This window comes from Capricornis sumatraensis, chromosome 9 (assembly GCF_032405125.1).
Source record: "Capricornis sumatraensis isolate serow.1 chromosome 9, serow.2, whole genome shotgun sequence".
In the NCBI taxonomy this organism is placed as follows: Eukaryota; Metazoa; Chordata; class Mammalia; order Artiodactyla; family Bovidae; genus Capricornis; species Capricornis sumatraensis.
Window position 1 is genome coordinate 61465038 of NC_091077.1, and position 24185 is coordinate 61489222.

Here is a 24185-nt window from a genome sequence, read left to right on the forward strand (position 1 = left end):
TTTAATTTTCACAACTTCGGAAAGTACGTCAAGTTTTCCAGTTTTACAGATTAGGAAACTGGGGGCACTTAAAGAATTTGCCCAAGATTACACAATTGCTAGGTGGTAGGGCTCAGGTTTGAACGAAGCTGCCTAGCTCTAGTCTGCCCGTGTAACCTTTAGGCTCTATTGACCTAGGGCTTTAGGGAGTTGGAGGCACTGGGTTTGGACTATGAAATTGTTACGTTTCCCAGTGTATGTGCATTTTTTTAAAAATAGGGAAATGTCTGATTCCCACAGGGGTCGGTGACCCCAAGACGCCTGAGACTGCTGGTTGTGTCATTAGCACACATGTTGAAAGGCTGTTAATGCAACAGGCTGAAGGCCGGTGACCAGAGCACCCAGGCCAGCAGGGGCAGTGGGGTTAGATGGCCTGAGTAGGCAGGTGCCTCCCCACCCACTGTGCTCCTGTCCTGGCCCTGGGCCAAGGGGTGGGGCTCGCTGTGGCCGCAGGGCAGAGGGCTGCCCTTGTCAAAGGGGAACGGGACTTGGGTACACCCCAGGAATAAGCTGGGCCAGTCGCCCCAGCTCTCTCGGCCGCACCTGGGAAGCCTGTCCCGCCTTGCCCTGCCCTCAGCTGGAATTGCAGGGACTCCCTGGAAAGCTCTGCCTGTTCCCTTACGCCTGCGCTGTGCTATGCATCCCTCTCTCTCCCTACCCTGGGCCAACCCTTGCTTGGCTTTCTGGCCAGTTCAGGCACCACTTCCTTCAAGGAGCCTTCCTTGATCCTCCCCCTTCCTCCCCAGGGAGATTAAGTGCCCCTCAGTTCTCTCAGATACCCTCCCTCCTCCCACTGCCGCACTCCCTGCATCATGGGTGCCGGTTTTCTTGGCTGCGTTGGGTTCCCTCTGATGCTGGTACATAGTAAGAGACTGAACTGTAGAATATCAGAGGTGGAAGAGTCCCCAGACATCATCTGGCCCAGGCCCCTCGCTGACCGACGAGAAGCCCAGAAAGGGGCAGAGTGTGCCTGAGGCCACACAGCACGTTATGGCAGAACTGGGAGCAGACCCAGCGGCTAAGACACGTCCTCATTTCATACCCCTGCCTCTTTGCTGAGCACATCTTTTAAAAATATTTGTTTTCACCTATTCACAAGATAACAAATGATTATTATACAAAATGTAGGAAACAAAGGAAAAGAAAAGTCAGAGATAATTGTTACTGTTTTTTGTTTTGATTTTTGGATTTAGTACCAGTTTCTGGCTTACGCGTAAAATTTTTCACAAAAGACAGTATGGTCTTACAAAGATGTTTTCTACTTTAACAGTATATATGGTAATTATATTTCTGTGTCAGTTAATGTCTTCCTTCAGCATACTGTAAATGGCTGCCTAGGATTCCATCACATGCTTGCATTATAATTGCTAAAGACAGCCCCCTATTGTTGGGCATTTGCTATTATAAACAACACTCTGTGCTATTATACAGAACGGGAATTCGTTTTCTTGTGGGGAAATCTTTGCACACTTCTGCAATTACTACCTCTAGGATGAGTTCCTAGAAGTACAGCTGTAGGGTCTCTGGTAGACTGTACTCACGCTGAGCAGACCATGTGGTCTGGGGGCTGGGAGCGGGTTTGAGGATCTTCATCCCTGCCTCTGGGTCTGAGACTCACATTCCCCTCCTGGCTGCGCCAGCCCAGTCCCTCACACCTCCTACCCTCCCATCCTGCAGGGGAGCTCTCCTGCCAGTTTTCAGCAGCTACCTCCACTCAGGTTTAAGGGAGACTAGAGCGCCGTGGTCGGGTTGCTGTTTGGGTGAGGATGTTGGGCGAGCTTGGGATCCTCAAGGCAGGGGGTTTGGTCGCGTGCTGTGCTGGGCTGGTGTATGCCACTGTGGGCTTGTGCCCTGAGGATGAGAGATGCCTGTTGTATTTGGGGCAGATAGCGACAGCTGCCGTTTCTTACGTGTGGCTTACGCCGTCCTCCTCCCGTAGGTTTCCTCAGTCACCCTCGGCCCCAGCCCGGTGCAGCAGGCCTGGTGATTTCACACGTGAGATCGCTGATGCTTGAGAGGGCCTTCTAGCACAGCCAAGCCGCTGATGCCTCACAGCCTAAGTCCGAATCCTAGTCTGAGCCTTAGGCTTTAATCTGTGAGATGGCACTGCTGGGCGCATTCCGAGAGAGAAATGGGTGGGAAGCACGCGGGTAAGGGAGTGGGGGAACGCGGCATTGGGTCGTGAGTTAGAATTCCACCTCTAGCTGCCAGGCCTTGAGAACGCTTATTGTCCCACTTCATTCTTCCTGCTTCTGGAGTCTTCTTGGTGCAGTCTTGGACTCTGGTAATCATGATAAACAGCATCTATCACTGTAGACACCACATGCAGGTAACTGCTCAGCGTGATGTATGTATCATGGGACGAAACCTCCCAGCCTCTGGTGAGGCAGGTACTGTAGTTAACACATGGAGAGACTGAGGCTCAGAGAGATGAAGAAGCTTGCCCCAAAGCATGCACCCAGGTCGAGCAGCAGTAGTTGAACTCGGGCCGGCCTAGATCAGGTCCTGTGGGTCCACAGTCAGTGGAGCCCCCCAGGGCCCACACTCTGGCTTTCCACCTTCTGATTCTCCTTCTCTCTCCACAGCCTTGGCCCCGGGGGCCCCACTGAGTGAGCGGCATGCGGCGCCCCCAGGCCTGTCCAGCATCCTACTGCACGCTGCCCAGCACCCCCAGGAGGCCCTGACGCCCTGGGGCACTTCTGCTGTGCACAGGACCACGTGGGGGTTTGCCATGGTGACATAAAGGGGTGCGGAGGAAGGAAGGAGCGCAACCAGCCGTGGACTGTGCCCCTGGCTGGGAGGAAGGGCCAGGGCCCGGATCCTCCTCTCCCCTGCCCACTGCGGGCCTCACTCACTGAGTCTCTGTGAATCTCTTGGCCGGTGGACAACTCGGGCGTCTCCTCCTGCGTGGGGCCTTGGGGCAGGCCGGGGCCCTGGTGGCCACGGTCTCGGGGGCCAGGATGCCCGCCCTGGCGCGCCTCCGCAGGTTGTGTCGGCACGTGTCCCCGCAGGCCGTCCTTTTCCTGCTGTTCGCCTTCTGCCTGTTCAGCGTTTTTGTCTCGGCCTACTACCTTTATGGCTGGAAGCGGGGCCTGGAGCCCTCCGCAGACGCCCCCGAGCCTGACTGTGGGGACCCTCCTCCCGTGGCCCCCAGCCGCCTGCTGCCGCTCAAGCCCATCCAGGCAGCCACCCCTTCCCGCACGGACCCGTTGGTGCTGGTGTTCGTGGAGAGCCTCTACTCGCAGCTGGGCCAGGAGGTGGTGGCCATCCTGGAGTCCAGCCGCTTCAAGTACCGCACGGAGATTGCACCGGGCAAGGGTGACATGCCCACACTCACCGACAAGGGCCGCGGCCGCTTCGCCCTCATCATCTATGAGAACATCCTTAAGTACGTCAACCTGGATGCCTGGAACCGGGAGCTGCTGGACAAGTACTGCGTGGCCTACGGCGTGGGCATCATTGGCTTCTTCAAGGTACGCGGGGAGCAGGTCCGAGCAGTGAGGGGCTCCAGCCGAGCTCGATTCTCATCCCACACTCGCTGGCTGAGTTCCTGACTTTCCCACCTGTACAGTGGGTGTAATGACAGCACCTCCTCCCAGCTTGTTGGTCGTGAAGGGTGAGCGGGTAAGTGTAGGTAAGGTGCTTGGGGTACATGGTGCCCTGTGTCTGATAGGGCCTTTTAAGTATTAGCTTTATTAGGAGCCTTGCCTGCCTTACACAGGCCTTGCATGCTGCTGGCCCATTCTTAAGAGTGGCCCTAGGGATGGGTGCAAAGGAGAAGAGCATGTGCTCTGCTGGGTCATTCAGAACCTGTCACGGCAGTTCTCCCAAGGGCGGGGCTATGTCCCTGTTTTGCAGATGGGCAAACCAAAGCTCAGGAGGGTAAAGTTAGGTTACAGGAGGCCATGCTGCCTGTAAGTGAGAGAGCCAGCCTCTGAGCCCAGACTCAGATGGTTGGGACTCTGGGTCCTATACCCTTTCCTCTTGGCTGTGGAGGGGTATATGGAGTTCATGCACCCCTTGAACCAGAGCCATTTTGCATTGGAAGAAGGAAGGGAAAGAAATCCCAGAGGACAGGTGAGCTGCTCTGGGCTTGGTGGGGTACCCGGAGCAACTGCTGGGACCACGGTCCTTTCTGAAATTGTCATGGAGAAGCTGTCCTTGGGGAGGAGGTTGGGGATAACAGGACAGGAGACCCAGAGGCTCTGGCCAGAGAACCCTGAACTGCAAGGTGGGTGACTGGGATTAGCTGGGTGCTTGGGGGTGTTTGTTCCTCCATTCAGCAAATATTTTCGGAGTGCCTAGCATGTTTAAGTTCTTCGGTGGGCACTGGGAACACAGTGGTGATCGAAGTGTGCAAAGTCCCTGCGGTTGTGCTGCTTACATTTCTGTGCAATGGGTGGGGTGGGTGACTAGACAGTGGGCAAATAAACATACCATGTGGCAGGTGGTGATAAGTAAAAAAAAAAATAAGCAGGAAAGGGCACGTGGATGATGGATATGGGCAGTGATGCTGGTTTTGATAGACTGGCCAGAGACGTTTTCTTTGATTAAGTGACTGGAAGGGCGTGAGAGGAGCCCATGACTCTGTGCAAAGGGCCTTCCAGGCAGAGGAGACAGTAAACACACAAGTCCCAAGGTCAGCCCTTGTGTGGCGTGAGTGGAGAGAGGAGCAGGAGATGGGTCAGAAGTAGCCTGTGTGCACCGGTGGCTGCTCGTTCGTGCCCAGGCATTGGTGGCACAGCCGCGCCCTGGTCCTGTGCCCTGTGCTGGGAGGACTGGTCTAGATGAGGGTGTTTCATGGTGTATTCTTTCACACACTAATGGAGTAGGATGCTCTGCCACTAGAAAAGGTTTTGTGGGCCGAGAAATTGAAGGCCCTTAGAAGTCCTGCAGTGGACCAACCTGGTGAGCTTTGTTCCCCAGCTGGCTTGATGACAAAACCCTTTATTTCATGTCTCAGCATCTGGGGAATGCTGGCCTGGTTTATGGCTGGGCAGTGGCGTAGCGTCAGACGGCTGCATTGTCTGCTTTCCCTTTGCTCCTGGACTCTGTTCCCTTTCCTGACATGAGCTTCATTATGCTCGATGCAGAGCCCCAGGCCTGAGAAAGGTCGGCGTGGCTGACAGCTACTGAGTGCTCAAGCACAGCCACACACATCTTATGCACTTTATGTGAACTAACACATTTGACACTCATAGACCATCCTCCAAACCAGGTGGACGTCATCTTGATTTGAGAGAGAAGGAAACTGAGGCACGGAGGGGCAAAGCAGTGTCCCCACACTCAACACCTCTAATGAGCATAGGTGTAGGATTTGAACCTAGGTGATCTGGTTCCACAGACTTTATTCCCAACACTGGGATGGGTCCAGGAGCATTGAAAACCACGTATTTAGTAGCATTTGCACCAGAGGCCACGCCCAGTGCCCAGAGCTCCCCTGGTTTCTGGGGACCAGTCAGTGGACTCTGGTCATTGGGCGCAGTGGGTACAACAGAGCTGGGATCCTCTCAGGCCCTGGTCCCTTGCTATACAGAAGGTGAACATTTGGCCCAGGGAGGGGCAGGGGTATGCTGAGTCTCCTGTGGGGCCTGTGGTCATTCCAGTTCTCCATGCTCTTTCCACCCTACTGTGTAAGACAAGACCCCCTCCTTGGTTTTCATCAGGGGCCGGTGACTTTCCATTCTGACTGGAGCCATCTGGTGGTCAAGCTGCGTGTTTCTGCTCTTCTGCAAGAAACATGTGCTGCAGGTCGGGGGTTGGGACTCCAGGGGTCTGGAAGCGCTCACTTTCCAATGCCCACAGCACTGGACTGCCTGGTCAGTGTGAGAGCAGGGGCTGGAGAGTCCAGACTGTGGGTCAGCTCTTTCTGTCAGTTATAGACAGAGTGACCTTGGGCAGGACATTCAGCTGGTCTATGAAATGGAGCCAGTCACAGCACCCGCCTTTGTTGTGCCACATTGAAGACAGGACAGTGGACAGAAAGCACTAGCACAGTGCTTGGTGGCCAGAGCCACCCAGGAAATGGCAGCTGGCTTGCCTTGTCATCTTACTCAGCACACACACCTGGGGGTGGCTCTCTGTCCTGTGGCTCAGCCAACATGTGCCCCTGAAGTCCCTGAGGGCAGAGTCGGTCTTCATCAGTAGCCCTGTTTCCTGGCTGAGCCTGGCAGCTCCAGGTTCCCCCAGGTTGAGCACATCCTGACAGAGGCCTGACAAGGGCCACTAATGCTTTCTGTGCACACTTGTGTGTGTGTGTGTGTGAGTTACCTCAGTCGTGTCTGACTCTTTGCGACCCCATGGACTGTAGCCTGCCAGGCTCCTCTGTCCATGGGGATTCTCCAGGTAAGAAGACTATAGTGGGTTGCCGCGTGCTCCTCCAGGGGACCTTCCAGACCCAGGGATCAAACCCCTACATTGGCAACTGGAGTCTTTGCCACTAGTGCCACCTGGGAAGCCCTGTTTGTACACTTACTCTGTGCCACACCCTCAGCTTATTGCCCTGCAGGCCTTGTTGTTCAGTTGCTCAGTCATGTCCAACTTTTTATGACCCTATGGACTGCAGCACTTAGCATTCCAGGCTTCCCTGTCATTCACCATCTCCCAGAGATTGCTCAAACTCATGTCCATTGAATCGGTGACGCCATTCAATCATCTCATCCTCTGTCACCCCCTTCTCCTCCTGCCCTCAATCTTTTCCAGCATCAGGGTCTTTTCCAAAGAGTCAGCTCTTCCCATCAGATGGCCAAAGTGTTGGAGCTTCAACCTAAGCGTCAGTCCTTCCAATGAATAATCAGGGTTGATTACCTTTAACATTGACTGGTTTGATTTTCTTGCAGTCCAAGGGACTCTCAAGAGTCTTCCCCAGCACCACAGTTCAAAAGCATGAATTCTTCAGCGTTCAGCTCTCTTTATGATCCAACACTCACATCCATACATGACTACTGGAAAAACCATAGCTTTGACTAGACGGACCTTTGTTGGCTAAGTAATGTCTGTGCTTTTGAATACCATGCCTAGATTTATCATAGCCTTATTTCCACGGAGCAAGCGTCTTTTAATCTCCTGGCTGCTGTCCCCATCCCCAGTGATTTGGGAGCCCAAGAAAATAAAGTCTGTCACTGTTTCTACTTTTTCCCTATCTATTTCCCATGAAGTGATGGGATGGATGCCGTGATGTTAGTTTTTTGAATGTTGAGTTTTAAGCCAGCTTTTTCACTCTTCTCTTTTACTTTCATCAAGAGGCTCTTGACTTCCTCTTCGCTTTCTGCCATTAAACTGGTATCATCTGCATATCTGAGGTTGTTGATGTTTCTCCTGGCAGTCTTGATTCCAGCTTGTGAGTCATCTAGGCCGGCTTTTCACAGGATGTACTACTCTGCTTACAAGTGAAATAAGCAGAGTGACAGTATACAACCTTGACGTACTCCTTTCCCAGTTTTGAGCCAGTCCATTGTTCCATGTTCAGTTCTGTTGATTCTTGTCCTGCCTACAGGTTTCTCAGGAGGCAGGAAAGGTGGTCTGGTATTCCCATCATTTTAAGAATTTTCCACAGTTTGTTGTGATCCACACAGTCAAAGGCTTTAGCATAGTCAATAAAGCAGAAGTAGATTTTTTTTTTTTTTAATTCCCTTGCTTTTTCTAAGATCCAACAGATGTTGGCAATTTGATCTCTGGTTCCTCTGTCTTTTTTGGATCCAGCTTGAACACCTGAAAATTCTTGGTTCACATACTGCTGAAGTCTATCTTGAAGAATTTTGAGCATAATCTTGCTAGCATGTGAAATGTGCAATTGTGTGGTAATTTGAACATTCTTTGGCGTTGCCCTTCTTTGGGATTGGAATGAAAACTGACCTTTTCCAGTCCTGTGGCCACTGCTGAGTCTTCCAAATTTGCTGACATATTGAGTGCAGCACTTTAACAGTATCATCTTTTAGGATTTGAAATAGCTCAGCTGGAATTCCATCACCTCCACTAGCTTTGTTCATAGTGAGTTTCATAAGACCCACCTGACTTCACATTCCAGGATATCTGGCTCTAGGTAAGTGATCACACCATCGTGGTTATTTGGGTCATTAAGACCTTTTTTGTACAGTTTCTCTGTGTATTCTTGCCCCCTCTTTTTCATCTCTTCTGCTTCTGTTAGGTCCTTGCTGTTTTTGTCCTTTATTGTGCCCATCTTTCCATGAAATGTTCCCTTGGTATCTCCAATTTTCTTGAGATCTCTAGTCTTTTTGTTGTTTTCCTCTATTTCTTTGCATTGTTCACTTATGAAGGCTTTCTTATCTCTCCTTGCTATTCTCTGGAACTTTGCATTCAGTTGAGTATATCTTTTCCTTTCTCCTTTCCTTTCTCTTCTCTTCTTTTCTCAGCTATTTGTAAGGCCTCCTCAGACAACCACTTTGCCTTCTTGCATTTCTTTTTCTTAGGTATGGTTTTGGTCAGTACCTCCTGTACAGTGTTACAAACCTCTGTCCATAGTTCTTCAGGCATTCTGTCTACCAGATCTAATCCCTTGAATCTATTCATCAACTCCACTGAATAATCAGAAGGGCTTTGATTTAGGTCAGACCTAAATGCTCTAGTGCTTTATCATATATAATTCTCATAGGTCTTGTGAAGTGAGTACTTTGTTTTCAGGTGAGGAATTGAGGCTCCAAAAGTAACATGGCTGTCTAGACTGACACAGCTCGTAAATCTGAGCCAAGATTCAGCCACCACACTCAGCTCTTTTAGCCCACTTTTAGGAGCAAACTGACCAATGGCTGTAAGACCTGAGGCCCTAAGAAGTAGTGCCTTGGCATTGAAACATGTATACTATCATGTAAGAATCGAATCACCAGTCTATGTCCGATGCAGGATACAGCATGCTTGGGGCTGGTGCACGGGGATGACCCAGAGGGATGTTATGGGGAGGGAGGTGGGAGGGGGGTTCATGTTTGGGATCGCATGTACACCCGTGGTGGATTCATGTCAATGTATGGCAAAACCAATACAGTATTGTAAAGTAAAATAAAGTAAAAATAAAAATTCAATGAAAAAAAAAAAAAGAAGTAGTGCCTTGGGAAGTAGCACCCTGAGGTTTCCAAGGTCATGCAACCAGTTACTCTCAGTCTGTGCTGCTGCTGCTGCTGCTAAGTCGCTTCAGTTGTGTCCGACTCTGTGTGACCCCATAGATGGCAGCCCACCAGGCTCCCCTGTCCCTGGGATTCTCCAGGCAAGAATACTGGAGTATTGCCATGTCCTTCTCCAATGCGTGAAAGAGAAAAGCGACTCTTCGCGACCCCATGGACTGAAGCCCACCAGGCTCCTCCGTCCATGGGATTTTCCAGGCAAGAGTACTGGAGTGGGGTGCCATGTACTAGGCCTCCCCATTCCCGGGTCAGGGCTGTTCCTTTCTCTGCCTGATGACCCCACTGGAAGACTTGGTGTCTCCTGTGTGGGTCCCCAGTGCTGAAGAACAGGAGGGATTCCTCTCCCTTGGGGCGAGGCTCACAGTGGGGATTCAGTCCCTGCTATGCTTATGGTTACTTTCCCTTCCCTTCCCAGACATTTGCTTTCACTGCAGGTTGGGGTGACAGTCAGTGACTTGGCTTTCTCCCTTCCTTGCTGCGTCCCAGCAGGCCAGCTGCCTGAGCTGCCAGCACCTGGCAGTCAGTTCAGGATCGGGGCTTTGAAATGGGATATCCCAGTGCCTGTGGTCCACTGTGGCCTCCCCGGCCACAGCAGGTGATGGACAGGGTCTGAGATGTCGCTCGCCCCCACTGCCTTTGTCCCCGGTGCTAGCTTAGTAGTCTTGGGGACTCTGGGGCTGGGGGAGGGGCCTCTCAGTTTGGGACTCTCAACACAAGGGTGGGGAGTTGGCACGTGTTCCTGGTGTGTGGAGAGTGGAACACAGGCCCCTTACCTCAGCTTGTGAGGCCAGGGCCCTCCAGAGCCTTACAGAAAAGCACTTGTGCGTGGAGGTTATTACTGAAAGGTGCCCTGGCACAAGGCTCGGCCCTCTCAAGTGTCCTTGCATGGCGCTCACAGGCCAGCTCTCCAGCATGGCCCAGCGCACCACCCTGCCTCCCCCTCCAACCATTTGGCACCCTTTGTCCACTCTTGCTTTGTCCCACCGCACTCATTCCTCACACAGTGGTCAGATGGACCTTTAAAATGCAAATAGGAACCTGTCATCCCTCTGTTTGGATCCCATCGGTGGCGTCTGGTGGCTTCCCAGTGCCACTTCCAGCCTCCAGGGTCCTGCAGGTCTGGCCCCAGCTGACCTTTCTGCCTCTTCTCCCTGTTGATTACTCTGCTGGCCTTTCCGTGTTCCTTGACTGTGCCGCACTCTCTCCAATCTCAGGACCTTTGCACTTGCTGTTCTTTGAACTTGGCTCCCACCTCTGCCCTAGTTGACACTTGCTCATTCTTTAAATCTTAGTTCAGAAGTGCGTTTCCTAGCGAAGCCTCTCTTGAGCTAGCTGACTATGCTCAGTTACCTACTCTTCTATAGCTCTGAACCTCTTCTGTGTAGTTGTGCCACACTGACATTTTATGTGTATTTCTGCTATTTTGATTTCTCTCTTCTCTGCTTGCCTTTATAGTTCATAAGGGCAGGAGCAGTGTCTGTTTTCTCACCACATGCCTGTTACTTAACACAGTGCCTGGAATAGTGAATAATTGTGGGTTAAACAAATGAAATGTGTAATGAACTGCTGTCATGTGCCAGGTATTTGGGATCTGTCTGTTCTTTTTAAAAATTCAGTTGCTCATCAAATATGCCTTTTCTCCCACTGGGTGTCAAGCCTGTGCTGGCACCAGGGATCCAAGGTGGAAATGACATCATCCCTGCCCTTGAGAGGGCGCAGACTGGCAGAGAGACTCTGAACAGATGGTGCTGCAGCTGAGGCTTTAATATGGTCCCAGGGATGAGAAGAGGGCAGATGCATTGGGTTTTGAAGGATGAGCAGGAGTTTGTCAGGCCAAGAAGACGCAAAGGAGCTGGCACAGGGACAAAGACAGATTGTACTACAACCAGAGGAAGGTGACTGGGAGGGTGAAGGACAAGGGGCAGGGGCTGTGGGTCTAGGGAGGAGGAAGGAGAGGGTGCTGTGGGTACTGTCTGAAGGTGCCCAGAGAGCTGGCAGCGGTGGATCCTGGGAGGAGACAGAGGCACAGGGAGCTGGACTCCTGCGGGGCGTGGCCTCGGGAGTGCTGGGGCGTCTAGGGGTTGGGAGCACTTTGCAGCGGAGTATCTCCTTCTGTACCCCCAGCAGTCTCCTGCGCTCTGATCTCTTCTCCGTGGGCATTCGCCCAGGCTTTCTCCTGAAGGAAAGATGGTGTAGCAGAAGCCAGCTTGGAAAGCCCAGGCAGGGAACCTGGTGGTCAGGTGGGCGGGCTCTGGGGTCAGCCATCTGGCTGTGCGGTGTGGCTCGTCCTGACCACTGTGTGACCCAGGACAGCACCGCGCTCAGAGCCTCGGTGTCCTTGCCTGTGAAGCGGGGTGACAGAGGCTGATGTGAGGACTGAAGGAGCGATGGTGATGCCGCCAGCCCTGTTCTGATCACTTTGCCAGGCTTAATGCTCACCCTCCTCCACCAGCCCTGAGGGACTTGCTGCCATTCTTGGCCATGTTTTATAGCAGAGGAAACTGAGGCGTGAGGAGGTTACATAACTTGCTCAAGGTCAGGCAGACTGGTGGCAGAATCCGTGCGCTCCACTGCTAGCTTTCCCATGTGTGATTCTGGACAGGTTACCCAGCCTTTCCGGACCTGGCCTCCTTGTCTGCATAACGGAGATGCCTCCATCGTGGGGCTGCTGGGAGGATTACAGGGCCCCTTCATGTGAAGTACGCGAGCCTGGCTCCTGGCTTTGGGAAGCCGTCCTGTGTGTTAGCTGGTGTAGTACTGAGATGGGCGGAGTGGGGTGTGCTACATTCACACAGGCTCAGGAGTGTGATGAGGCCTCTGGGAATGAGAGCGGGTACTGCTGACATTACTGTTCTCTGCCCATCTCAGTATTACACCTGAGATTCCATGGTCCCGGGGGGCTGTGGATCTGATGGCTGTCTTCCCCCTCCCCTCTCCTCCCCTCCCTGCTGCAGGCCAATGAGAATAGCCTGCTGAGCGCGCAGCTCAAAGGTTTCCCCCTGTTCCTGCACTCGAACCTGGGCCTGAAGGACTGCAGCATCAACCCCAAGTCCCCGCTGCTCTACGTGACCCGGCCCAGTGAGGTGGAGAAGGGCGTGCTGCCCGGCGAGGACTGGACTGTGTTCCAGTCGAACCACTCCACTTACGAGCCGGTGCTGCTGGCCAAGACGCGCTCGTCTGAGTCCATCCCGCACCTGGGCGCGGACGCCGGGCTGCACGCCGCGCTGCACGCCACGGTGGTCCAGGACCTGGGCCTGCACGACGGCATCCAGCGTGTCCTTTTTGGGAACAACCTCAACTTCTGGCTGCACAAACTCGTCTTCGTCGACGCCGTGGCCTTCCTCACGGGCAAGCGCCTCTCGCTGCCTCTGGACCGCTACATCCTGGTGGACATCGATGACATCTTCGTGGGCAAGGAGGGCACACGCATGAAGGTGGAGGACGTGAAGGTATGGCTGGCGGTGCCAGCGGGGGCCGGGGACGCCTCACCACCATCAGCGTCTGCTGTCCCCACTGTGACTTTGCTCTCTGTACCTCCTTTATGCTGTCTGTCCCCCTCCCTTGGCCATTTGGTTCTATTGTCTTCTTCGCAGCAGGTTGCCATTTAAAATTATTTGAAGTACTGAATATAGAGGAATTTTGCTTCTGGATATGTGGGGCTCAGGAACATAACTACTGAGAGATGGGAGCTGTGCAGAGTTGTTTACCTACCTCTTAATCCAGACATGAGTTTTAACTCTCAAAAACGTGTATGTCAGTATCAAAGCTCCTCCAGAACTCATAAAACAAGAATTAGAGCTTAAATTATACACAAGGCATACTTTAACTGAGCTCTGTATAGATGGTGGAAGGCATGTATTTAATTCAAAAAATGTTTATCTAACTTAACTAACTATATGTAAAAGCGTTTTGCAAGCCATGAAATTTTACACGTTTCACTGTAAAAGAGACACCCACAAATTAAGACCATTAAGCATTCTCTAAAAGACAGCTTCCATCTACTCACGGTTTTACTCAGGGTTATATGCAAAGGGAACAACATCACTTGTGTAAATGGGGAAATCAGTATCACATGCCATAAATAGAGGGCAGCCATAACAGTAGATCCAGTGAAAACAAAACAGGGGATTAAATTCTAGCGAAGTCCTGCTGCCTACTGACCGCCTGTCCTCTCTTATGTGAGATTAGTGAGAGTTAGAAATGTATTAGCACCAAACCAAGACTTTTTTTTTTGATGTTAGGAGGAGTGAAAGAGACTTTACAGGAATGCTTTCCTCCCGTGGGTGTTGTGTTGGGGTTCTCTGTAGGTCCTGAAAGGGCCATAGTGGGCAGGGCCCCCGGGGTGAGGGGCAGGGGGATGTGTGGACTCTTCCTTGGTCCAGAGTGAACTCTCTGCTCCTCCTTACACCTCCAGAGGAGAAGAGCAGAGCAGAGGCTGTTGGGGAGCAGGCAGTGTCTGGGGAGTCAAGACCTGGGTTCAAGTCCCAGTCTGCCCCTAAGTGGGTAACCTGAGTACACCCCTTCCTTTGTCTGAGCCTCAGCAGTGAAATGACAAGATGGGGTGGGTGGGAGGGCCCTGGATGGCTGGGGTGGGGGTGGGGTGTGTGTGCAGGTGCCAGGCTCTGAGCCCTCTGCCCCACTTTTAGGACAGGGCAGTATTGCTTTTTTACTTTTGCTTCTGAGATTTCACCTCCTCAAGGGCTCCTCTGTTGGAAGAAAGTTTTGTGACAACTCCTCGTGAGCCTTCCAGCTGAAGCTTCATACAATGCCACAACCCACCTCCCACAAAGTAGATTACTCTCTTTTCTACCTAGGTCATTCTTCCGGTGGCCCAGCCTTGCTCTCTCCTCTGCAACTTAGGTCTTTGCTCCCTGTCCAGGATGAGTCCTTGAGAGGTCCAAGGTTGGCCCCAGAAGGAAATCAGGCTGCCAGATTCACTGTGTCTCCCATGAACCCCAGACTTGGCTTCTTGGTTCTTATTTTCCCCATTTTTAGAGTGAGAAGAGTGCTAGCAGTTTGGAGCTGTTTCTGTAGAAGAGTACCAACAGAGATGCCTTCTTCCATGCACGCAGCTCAGTGGAGACTGCCGAGCCCTCCAGCAGCCGGGTCCCATTTGCCTTAAGCATCCTTTTTTGAGTCAGAATGGACAGCTTAAAAAATTTTTTTTCTTCAGTCCCAAGCACTGGCGACAACTGAGCTTTTCTTTCAGAAACATGAATGTTGCCTCATTAACTTGTACAGTACGGGCTGTCCAGTACAACTTAAGTAATACCAACAGCAGCTTTTATTCAAGGCTTGGCAAGCGCCAGGCTCTGTGTTCAGCCCTTTCTGTGTGTTGCCTCATCTGATCCTCACAGCAACTTTGTGAGATGGGTATTGTTTTAAATCCCGTTTTACAGAGGCAGACACTAAGATTCAGAAAGGTGAAGTGACTGGCCCAAGGCAACACAGCTAGGGAATGGCTATCCATGAGGTAGTGCATGGCCCCAGGAGAGACAGGACTTTCATTTGCAAAGTGTTCTGATAGCAGGCTCTTGCAGGTTTCCCAGCAGCCTTGCACATCATGCCTGGTAGGGATTTTTTGAGTCCCTACTCCAGAGGACAACTGTTTGTTTGACAAGGGTCAGCATCCCTTCGCTGACATGCAAAGCACTGGGTGTGCCGTGCATGGAAACGCTGCATTGCTGGACACACAGTACCTCTTTGGAAAAGTTGTGGTCCTTTGATATCAGCCTTTTAGTCACCAGTGAGGTGAAATCCCCCTCATTTGGCAGATGGAGACGCGAGGCTCACAGTGGCAGTGACTGCAGGCGTGGCGATGCCACCATTTTTCATCATTTGCCAAAATGCCAGGCTGTTTTACATGTAGTATCTCATTTAAGAGTCCCATGAGAGAGCTGTTGTTATCCCCATTTCACACCTAGGGAAACTGAGGCCTGGAGAAGTTGCTAAACTTTCTCAAGGACACAGCAGTACCAGGCTTAGGGTCTAGGCCTTGTCTGGCTGGAGGCCTGGTGGAGGTGGTGGCACAGGCCGGCTTCGTGGGAACGGGGCCTGCACGGTCACACAGGGCCCCATGCTTTGAAGACGCCCACACAAGGTGATCCTCTGGTGTTGCCTTCCTGACATTTTTAACAATTTTTGTGCAAACATCCCTATTCTTATTTTTCCCTGGGCCCTGCAGCCTTTGTAGCTGGTCCTGTTGGAGCCAGACCCTTGATGTGGGCCCTCATGGGAGGAGCAGGAGCTCCTGGCTTCCTCTCACCCCACTGTCCCCACTCTGCCTATCCTAGGCCCTGTTTGATACACAGAACGAACTACGGACACACATCCCAAACTTCACTTTCAACCTGGGCTACTCAGGGAAATTCTTCCACACAGGTAAGTGGGCCTGGCTCTGCCCCTACTCACAACTTCCACGGGCCCTCAGCATCCAGACCCTCGGAGTGCAGTGCCGTGGGGACAACAGGAGAGTGCATGGACCCACTGAGGGTCACATTTGACCTGACCCCTGTGGCCTCTCCCAGATCCACACAGCCCACAGAGCAGTCACAGCCCCAGGTAGAGGGCATTTGGGGGTAGCAGTGATGTGACGACAGCCCCCAGTTCATCCCCAGCCCTCAGGCTCTGCTGTCCTGGGGGTGGGCATCTTCTCCCTCTTGTCTGTCTCACTCCCACCTTTAATATTCTTTGTACTACTTCTGCCTTACAAAGGAATTGGTTGAATTTTAAGAACATTACAGAAATATATAGCAGAGAAAGTGAAAAGGCACTATAATTGTACCCACCCCAGAGATGAGCACTGTCATGAGTTTATTTTCTTTCTTTCTTTTTAAAATTTTATTGATGTATAGTTGATTTACAATGTTGTATTAGTTTCAGGTGTACAGAAAAGTGATTCAGTTATACATATATACGTATCCATTCATTTTTAGATTCTTTCCTCATATAGGTTATCCCAGAATATCGAGGAGAGTTCCCTGTGCTGTACGGCGGGTCCTCGTTGGCTCGCTCTCTCATTTATGGTCGTGTGTACATGTTAATCCCATACTGCTGATTATCCCTCCCCCTTCTTTGGTAACCATAAGTTTGTTTTCCGTATCTGTAACTGTTTCTGTTTTGTGACTAAGTTCATTTGTATCATTTTTTAGAAATCAGATTCCGCTTATGAGATATGATATTTACTTTGGCTTATTCAGTATGATAATCTGTAGTATCCATGTAGCTGCAAATGGCATTATTTCATTCTTTTTAATGGGTGAGTAGTAGGTACTGTCAGTTGCTCAGTCGTATCCGACTCTTTGCGATCCCATGGACTGTGCCCGCCAGGCTCCTCTGTCCGTGGCATTCTCCAGGTAAGAATACTGGAATGGATTGCCATTCCCTTCTCCAGAGGATCTTCCTGACCCAGGAATTGAACTTGGGTTTCCTGCATTGCAGGCAGATTCTTTACCGTTTGAGCTACTATATGTGCCGCCTCTTTATCCATTCCCCTATGGGTGGACATTTAGGTGGTTTCCTTGTCTTGGCTGTTGTAAATAATGCTGCAGCGAACATTATGGTGCATGTATCTTGTCAAATTATGGTTTTCTCTGAATATGTGCCCAGAACTGGGATTGCTGGATCATATGGTAGCTCTATTTTAGTTTTTTAGGAAACCTCCATAACATTCTCCCTAGTGGCTATACCAGTTTACCTTCCTGCCAACAGTGTAGGAGGATTCCCTTTTCTCCACACCCTCTTCAGCATTTACGGTTTGCATATTTTTTTGATTTTTTAATTGGAGAATTGTTTTACAGTGTTGTGGGGATCTCTGCCTTACATCAGTGCAAATCAGCCGTGATCACATATGTATATATATCCCCTCCCTCTAAGCCTCCCCAGCCCCCTGGCCTGCTCCACTCCTCTGCATCGTCACAGAGCACCGTGCAGAGCTCCCTGTCTATTGTTTGCATAGTTTTTGATGATGGCCATTCTGACTGGTGTGAAGTGATAGGTCACTGTATTTTGCTTTCCTTTTCTCTGATATTTAGTGATGTTGAGTATCTTTTCATGTGCTTTTTGGCCATCTGTATGTCTTCTTTGCAGAAACGTCTGATCTTCTGTCTGTTTTTTGATTGTGTTGTTTTTTCGACCTAGAGCTTCATGAACAGTTTTGTGTCTATTTTGGAGATTAATCCCTTGTCAGTCACTTTGTTTGCAAATATTTTCTCCTATTTTGTGGATTGTCTTTCTGTTTATGGTTTCCTTTGCTGTGCAGAAACTTTTGAGTTTGAGTCCCATTTGTTTATTTTTGTTTTTGTTTTCATTACTCTGGAAGGTTAATTCAAAAAGATCTTGCTGCGATTTATGTCAGAGTGTTCTGCCTGTGTTTTTCTCCAAGAGTTTTATAATGTCCAGCCTTACATTTAGTTTTTGATCCATTTTTAGTTTATTTTTGTGTCTGGTATTAGAGAATAATTTCATTCTTTTGCATGTAGCTGTCCAGTTTTCCTGGCACCGTTTATTGAAGAAGACTGTCTTTTCTCCAGTGTGTAGTCTTGCCTCCTTTGTCATAAGTTAATTGCGCGTAAGTGCGGGGTTATGTTTCTGGGCTTGCAGTCCTGTTCTGTTGACCTGTATTTCTGCTTTTGTACCAGTAGCATGCCTCTTGGTGACTGGGCTTTGTAGTGTAGTCTGAAGTCAGGGAGCCTGATCCCTCCGCCTGCATTTTCCTTTCTCAGCATTGCTTTGGCTATTCAGTCTTTTCGTGACTCTGTACAGAATTAAAATTTTTGTTCTAATTCAGTGAAAAATGCTATTGGTAATTCGATAGGGATTGCATTGAATCTGTAGATTGTCTTGGGTAGTATACTCATTTTTGACAGTATTGATGCTTCCAATCCAAAAGCGTGGTGTATCCCTCCATTTGTGTCATCTTCTGTTTCTTTTCATCAGTATCTTATAGTTTTCATAGTACAGATCTTTTGTCTTACATGGGTTTATTCCTAGGTATTTTATTCTTTTTGATGTGATGATAAATGGGATTGTTTTCCTAATTTCTGTTTCTGACCTTTATTGTTCGTGTGTAGGAAAGCAAGTGATTTCTTTGTATTAATTTTGTACCCTGCAACTTTACCAAATTGATCAATGAGCTGTAGTAGTTTACTAGTACCATCTTTAGGATTTTCTGTGTATAGTATCATGTCATCTGCAAACAGTGGCAATTTTACTTCTTTTCCAATTTAGATTCCTTTCATTTCTTTTTCTTCTTTGATTTCCATGGCTAGGACTTCTAAAACTATGTTGAATAAAAGTGGTGGCAGAGGACATCCTTGCCTTGTTCCTGATTTGTAGGGAATGGTTTCAGCTTTTCACTATTGAGAATGGTATTAGCTGTGAGTTTGTCGTATATGGCCTTTGTTATGTTGAGGTAAGTTCCCTTTATGCCCACTTTCTGCAGTGTTTTTTTTTTTTTTAATCATAAATGGGTGTTGCATTTTGTCAAAAGCTTTCTCTGCATCTATTGAGATGATCATATGGTTTTTGTTCTTCAGTTTGTTAATGTGGTGTGTCACTTTGATTTGTGGATATCGAAGAATTCTCACATCCTTGAGATAAATCCCACTTGATGGTGGTGTGTGATTTCAGTGTATCGTTGGATTCAGTTTGCTGCTATTTTGTTGAGTGTTTTGTGTCTCTGTTCAGTAGTTTCTTTTGTGTGTGTTGTATCTTTGGTTGGTGTCAGGGTGATGGTGGCCTCATAGAATGAGCTTGGGAATATTTCTTCTCTGCAGTTTTTGGGAAGAGTTTCAGAAGGATAGGCATTAACTTTCCTCTAAATGTTTGATAGAATTTGCCTGTGTAGCCCCCTGGTTATGGACTTTTGTTTTGGGAGTTTAAAATCACTGTTTCAGTTTCAGCACTTGTGACTGGTCTGTTCATATTTTCTGTTTCCTCCTGGTTCAGTCTTGGAAGGCTGTGTCTTTCTCAGAATTTGTCCATTTCTTCTAAGTTGTCCGTTTTTTTTTTTGCATATAGTTTTTGTGTGTATGTGTGTGTGGTCATCTTATGATCCTTTGTGTTTCTGTGGTGTTCATTGTGTAACTTTTTCATTTCTAATTTTATTGATTTGCACCCTTTGCCGCTTCTTTCTGAGAAGTTTGGCTAAAGGTTTATCAGTTTTATCTTTTCAAAGAACTGGGTTTTAGGTTCATTGATCTTTTCCATTGTTTTCTTCATCTCTATTTCACTGATTTTTTACTGTGATCTTTATGATTTCTTTTCTTTTACCAACTTTGGGTTTTGTTACTTCTTGTTCCACTGGTTGCTTTAAATGTAAAGTTAGGTTGTTTATTTGAGATTTTTATTGTGAGGTAAGATTGTATTTGCTGAGTCCCATAGGTTTGCTATTTTTTTATTTGTCACTTGTCTCTAGTTATTTTTTTATTACCTCTTTGATTCTTTCATTGATCCGTTGGTCGTTTAGTAACATATTGTACAGTCTCCACATATTTATGTGTTTTACATTTTTTCCCCAGTAATTGATTTCTAATCTTATAGTTTTGTGGTCAGAAAAGATGCTTGATGTGATTTCAATTTTCTTAAATTTACCAAAGCTTGATTTTGGCCTATGATGTGATCTGTCCTGGGGAATATTCCATGTGTACTATAGAAGGTGTTTCCTGTTTTCTATAAATATCAACTAAGTCTATTTGGTCTAATGTTTCTTTTAGGGCCCATGTTTCCTTGTTTATTTTTTTTGTCTGGCTGAAAAATCCCCCACTATTATGTGTCACTGTTTCTGCTTTTATGACCATTAGCATTTACTTTATATATTAAGGAGCTCCTATTTTGAGTGCTTATATATTTACAACTTAAAAAAAATGACAAGAAACAAGGAAGGACACAATGTAATGATCAAGGGATTAATCCAAAAACAATATATGACGATTGTTATATACACATACCCATTATCCTCTAAACTCTTTCCCATCCAGGCTGCCATATAGCATTGAGCACAGTTCCATATGCCATACAGTAGGATTTGATGCTTATCCATTTTAAATATAGCGGGTGTGTTCACATGTATCCCAGACTCCCTACAACCCCTTCTCCCTGCCCTTCACCCCTGGCAACCATAAGTCATTCTTAAGTCTGTGAGTCTATTTTGTTTTCCAAATAAGTTAGCTTGTATCCTTTCTTTTTAAGTTCCCCATACAGGGAATATTTTGTGGTATTTCTTCCATTTCTGTCTGATTTTCTTTACTCAATATGAAAATCTCTCTGTCCGTCCATGAGGCTGCAAATTGCATTATTTCATTCTTTTTAGTGGCTAAGTAATATCTCCTGAATAGGTGTTGCACTTTTTCTTTCTCCATTCCTCTGTCGATGGACATCTAGGTGGCTTCCAAGTCTTGGGAATTATAAACAGTGGTGCAGTGGACCCTGAGGTGCGGGTATCCTTTGGAATGCTAATTTCTTCTAGATGTATGCCTTGGAGTAGGATTGCTGGATCGTGGGGTAGTTCTGTATATAGTTTTATAAGGAACCTCGGTAGTGTTCTCTGTAATGCGTGTACCCATTTACACTCCCTCCAGCAGTTTAGGGGCTCCATTTTCTCCACACTCTCTTCCAGCATTTATTGTTTTTAGACTTTTTTTTGTAATGGCCATTCTCACCTATGTGCAGTGGTATCTCATTGTAGTTTTAATTTCCATTTGTTTAATGATTAGTGATGTTGAACATCTTTTCATGTTCTGTTGGCCATTTGTATGTCTTCTTTGAGATGTGTCTGTTTAGGTTTTGGGTCCAATTTTGCATTCTGTTGTTGGCATCTTTTATGTATTCTGAACACTAAACCCATAGGAGGCCTACGGTGTTCCAGCATTTTTGCCCTCGTCTAGGTTGTCTTTTCACTCGTGTGAGAATGTCCTGTGATGCGTGGAAGTTTCTTATTTTTTGTTTTTTTTTTTTTAAGGCCAGTGTCTGATTTTCATTGTTTTCTGTGCCTTAGGTGTCAAATTGAAGGTTCCAACACCAAATTGAAGGTCAGGGAGATATTCAGCCTTTTCTTCTTCTACAGTTCTATGGCTTAGTTCCAGCATTTTAGGCCTTGAGGCATTGTGCATTAAGTTTCGTGTATGGTATGAGGGAAGGTTCACTGTAAAGGTTTTGCACGTGAGGTCTGGGTTCTGCAGCGCCATTTGTGGGATCTGTTCTTGGCCCAGCGACCAGTCTTAGCACTTCTATCAGAAATCAAGTGAAATTAGAAGTGAAGGTTTGTTTCCTGGTTCTCAAGTCTATTCCATGGTCTGTATGTCTATGCTACTGCAGTAATACACATCTAGAATACTATTTGGCTTTTCAGTGTCCCTTGGAATTCCGTGAGAATATTATGATGTTTTTACCAATTCAGAAAAAAAAATCAGATTGAATAGGAATGAAATGAATCTCTATTTTTACTGAATAGTATTATTATTTGAACATTACTAGGCATTCTAATATATTTAAACATGTTGTTTTCCAATAATTTAGGTTTCTTTAAGCAGTGTTTTAGAGTTTTCAGGGTAGAAGCGTTTCACATCCTTGACTGAATTCTGAAATATTTTATATTATGTTTAATTTTTTTTTGAAGTATAGTTGTTGTTCAGTGTTGTGTTAGCTTCAGGCATACAGCAAATTGAATCAGTTGAATTATTCGTATATCCACTGTCACATAGGGGTTAATGCAGGGTACTAAATAGAGTTCCCTGTGCTGCACAGTAGGTTGTTACTAGTTATCTATTTTATATAGAGTAATGTGTGTATGTTGATCCCAGTCTTCTAATTTATCGCTTCCAGCCACCCCTCACTTTCCCTACTGGTAACCATAGGTTTGTTTTCTGTATCTGTGTTACCAATAATTGCATTTATGGCAACATTTCAGATTTTGGATATAAGTGGTATCATGTGATATTTGTCCTTTTCTGTCTGACTTACATCACTGGCTGTGAGAATCTCTGTGTCCATCCATGTTTCTGCAAAGAACATTATTTTGTTCATTTTTATGGCTACTAATACTCCATTGTATATATGTACCACTTCTTTACCCATTGTCTGCCGGTAGGTACCTGTGTGGCCTCCATGTCTTTGCTGTTGTAAACAGTGCTGCCATGATCCCTGGGGTGCATGTGTCTTTTTGAATAATAGTTTTCTCTGGATATATGCCCTGGAATGGGATTGCTGGATCTTATGGTATTAATAGTTCTGTTTATTGTTTTTTAAGGAACTTGTATGTTCTTCTTCATCATGGTTATACCCGTGTACATTATCACCATTTGTGTAGGAGAGTTCCCTTTTCTCATTACCCTCTCCAACATTTATTTATAGCTTTTTAAAAAAAACTTTTGTATGCATTTATTTTTTGCTGTGTTTACTCCTGTACTATCAATTTTTTTTTTCTTTACTTTCTTCTGGGATATCTTTTTCTTCTGCGCAACCTCGTCTTCTGGTTTAGGAACAATGTTTTCCTCCAGTTAGCATCATCTCAGTGTGGCAGGGAGGGCTCACTTGTGGGTCGATCTGACCATGAGTCTCTAAGTCCTGTGCTGCCTCCTGGGGTCTTTGTTCACCTGAATGTGCTCAGTGACCACAGAATCTATATCTTTGCCCTTAAGTTCAGCACTCTCTGCATTTCTGAGCATGTGCAGTAAAAATTCAGCAGTCTTTTCAGACCACTCTTTGGCCTGTGCACACCTACCAACTCCACGCTGGAATGATGGAATGGCACGCATTGCCTCTTTACGGTGACATCCTTCAGATATTGGTGGCTTTTCAGATATGCATACACTTAATGGTCTGGGTGGTTTCTCGAGTGTTCTTAAAGTGAACACGAAGATTTGAACCTCTTGATCTGTGTGATTTGTGGGGTTTTCTGGGTCAAGTGTGTTGTGCTCCATTTTTAGAGATAACGTCAGACCCTGTTGGTTTTATGATGATTGCCATTGTGACCTGTATGACAAGACATCTCATTGTAGTTCTGATTTCCATTTCTCTAGTAATCGGTGGTATTGAGCATCTTTTCGTTTGCTGTGGGCCATTTGTATGTCGTCTTAAGAGAAATATCTGTTCAGATTTTCGGATCACTTTTAAATTGTGTTGTTGGCATCTTAAACCCGTAGCAGGCCTCTGATTTGTAAATATTTCTGCCAACCTCTAGTTGTCCTTTCACTCTCATGAGAATGTCCTGTGACACATGGAAGTTCTTAACTTTTTTGATGAGCAGTATATCTAATTTTCATTGTTTTCTATGCCTTTGGTTTCACATTTTAGGACCCATAACCCAGGCCATTGTCATGGAGATGTGTCTGTTTTCATCTGTAGTTCTTAGCTTACACTGAGGGTTTCTTTCTGTGTTCCAAGTAGACTCGATGGTTTGTATGTCTATTTGAATGCAGTAACACACTTTTGCAAGGTAAATTTGGCTCTTGAGCATCCCTTGGAATTCCAAATAAATATTAGGAATTTTTCTCCCACTTCAGGGGGAAAAAAAAAATTTCTGAACAGGAATGAAATGAATCTGTATATTGGGCTGACTAATATTGTTATTTGAGCAAAAGTAAGCATTCTAATATTTAAACATGGGTTGCTTTCCAATTATTTAGGTCCTCCTTAAGCAATGTTTTTGAGTTTTCAAGGTAGAAGCTTTTCATTTCCTTGATTGAATTCTGAAATATGTTATATTATGTTTAAATTTTTATTAGAGTTTAGTTGGTATACAGTGTTGTATCAGTTTCTGGCATTCAGCAAAGTGAATTAGTTAGATCTATACCTGTATGCACTCGGTTATAGATCCTTTTCACATAGGAATTAATGCAGAATACTGAATAATAGAGTTCCCTGTGCTATATAGTGAGGCCTTATTGGTTATTTGTTTTATAGATATATAGATATAGTAGTGTGTATATGTTGATCCCAGTCTCCTAATTTATGCCTCTCAGCCACCCCTTACGTTCCCCTCTGGTAACTATAGGTTTATTTTCTATATCTATT

At 47.2% G+C, this 24185-nt stretch overlaps 1 protein-coding gene across 2 annotated transcripts in view; it reads left to right on the forward strand.

Moving 5' to 3' along the window:
* The first annotated feature begins 2999 nt into the window (after positions 1–2999).
* NDST1 (N-deacetylase and N-sulfotransferase 1) overlaps positions 3000–24185 on the forward strand; it is a 50825-nt gene continuing 29639 nt past the window's right edge. For both annotated transcript variants that reach the window (XM_068979692.1, XM_068979693.1), the window contains exons 1-3: positions 3000–3512; positions 12128–12622; positions 15467–15554. In XM_068979692.1, the coding sequence (XP_068835793.1) occupies positions 3000–3512; positions 12128–12622; positions 15467–15554 (1096 nt within the window). The remainder of the gene's footprint in view (positions 3513–12127; positions 12623–15466; positions 15555–24185) is intronic.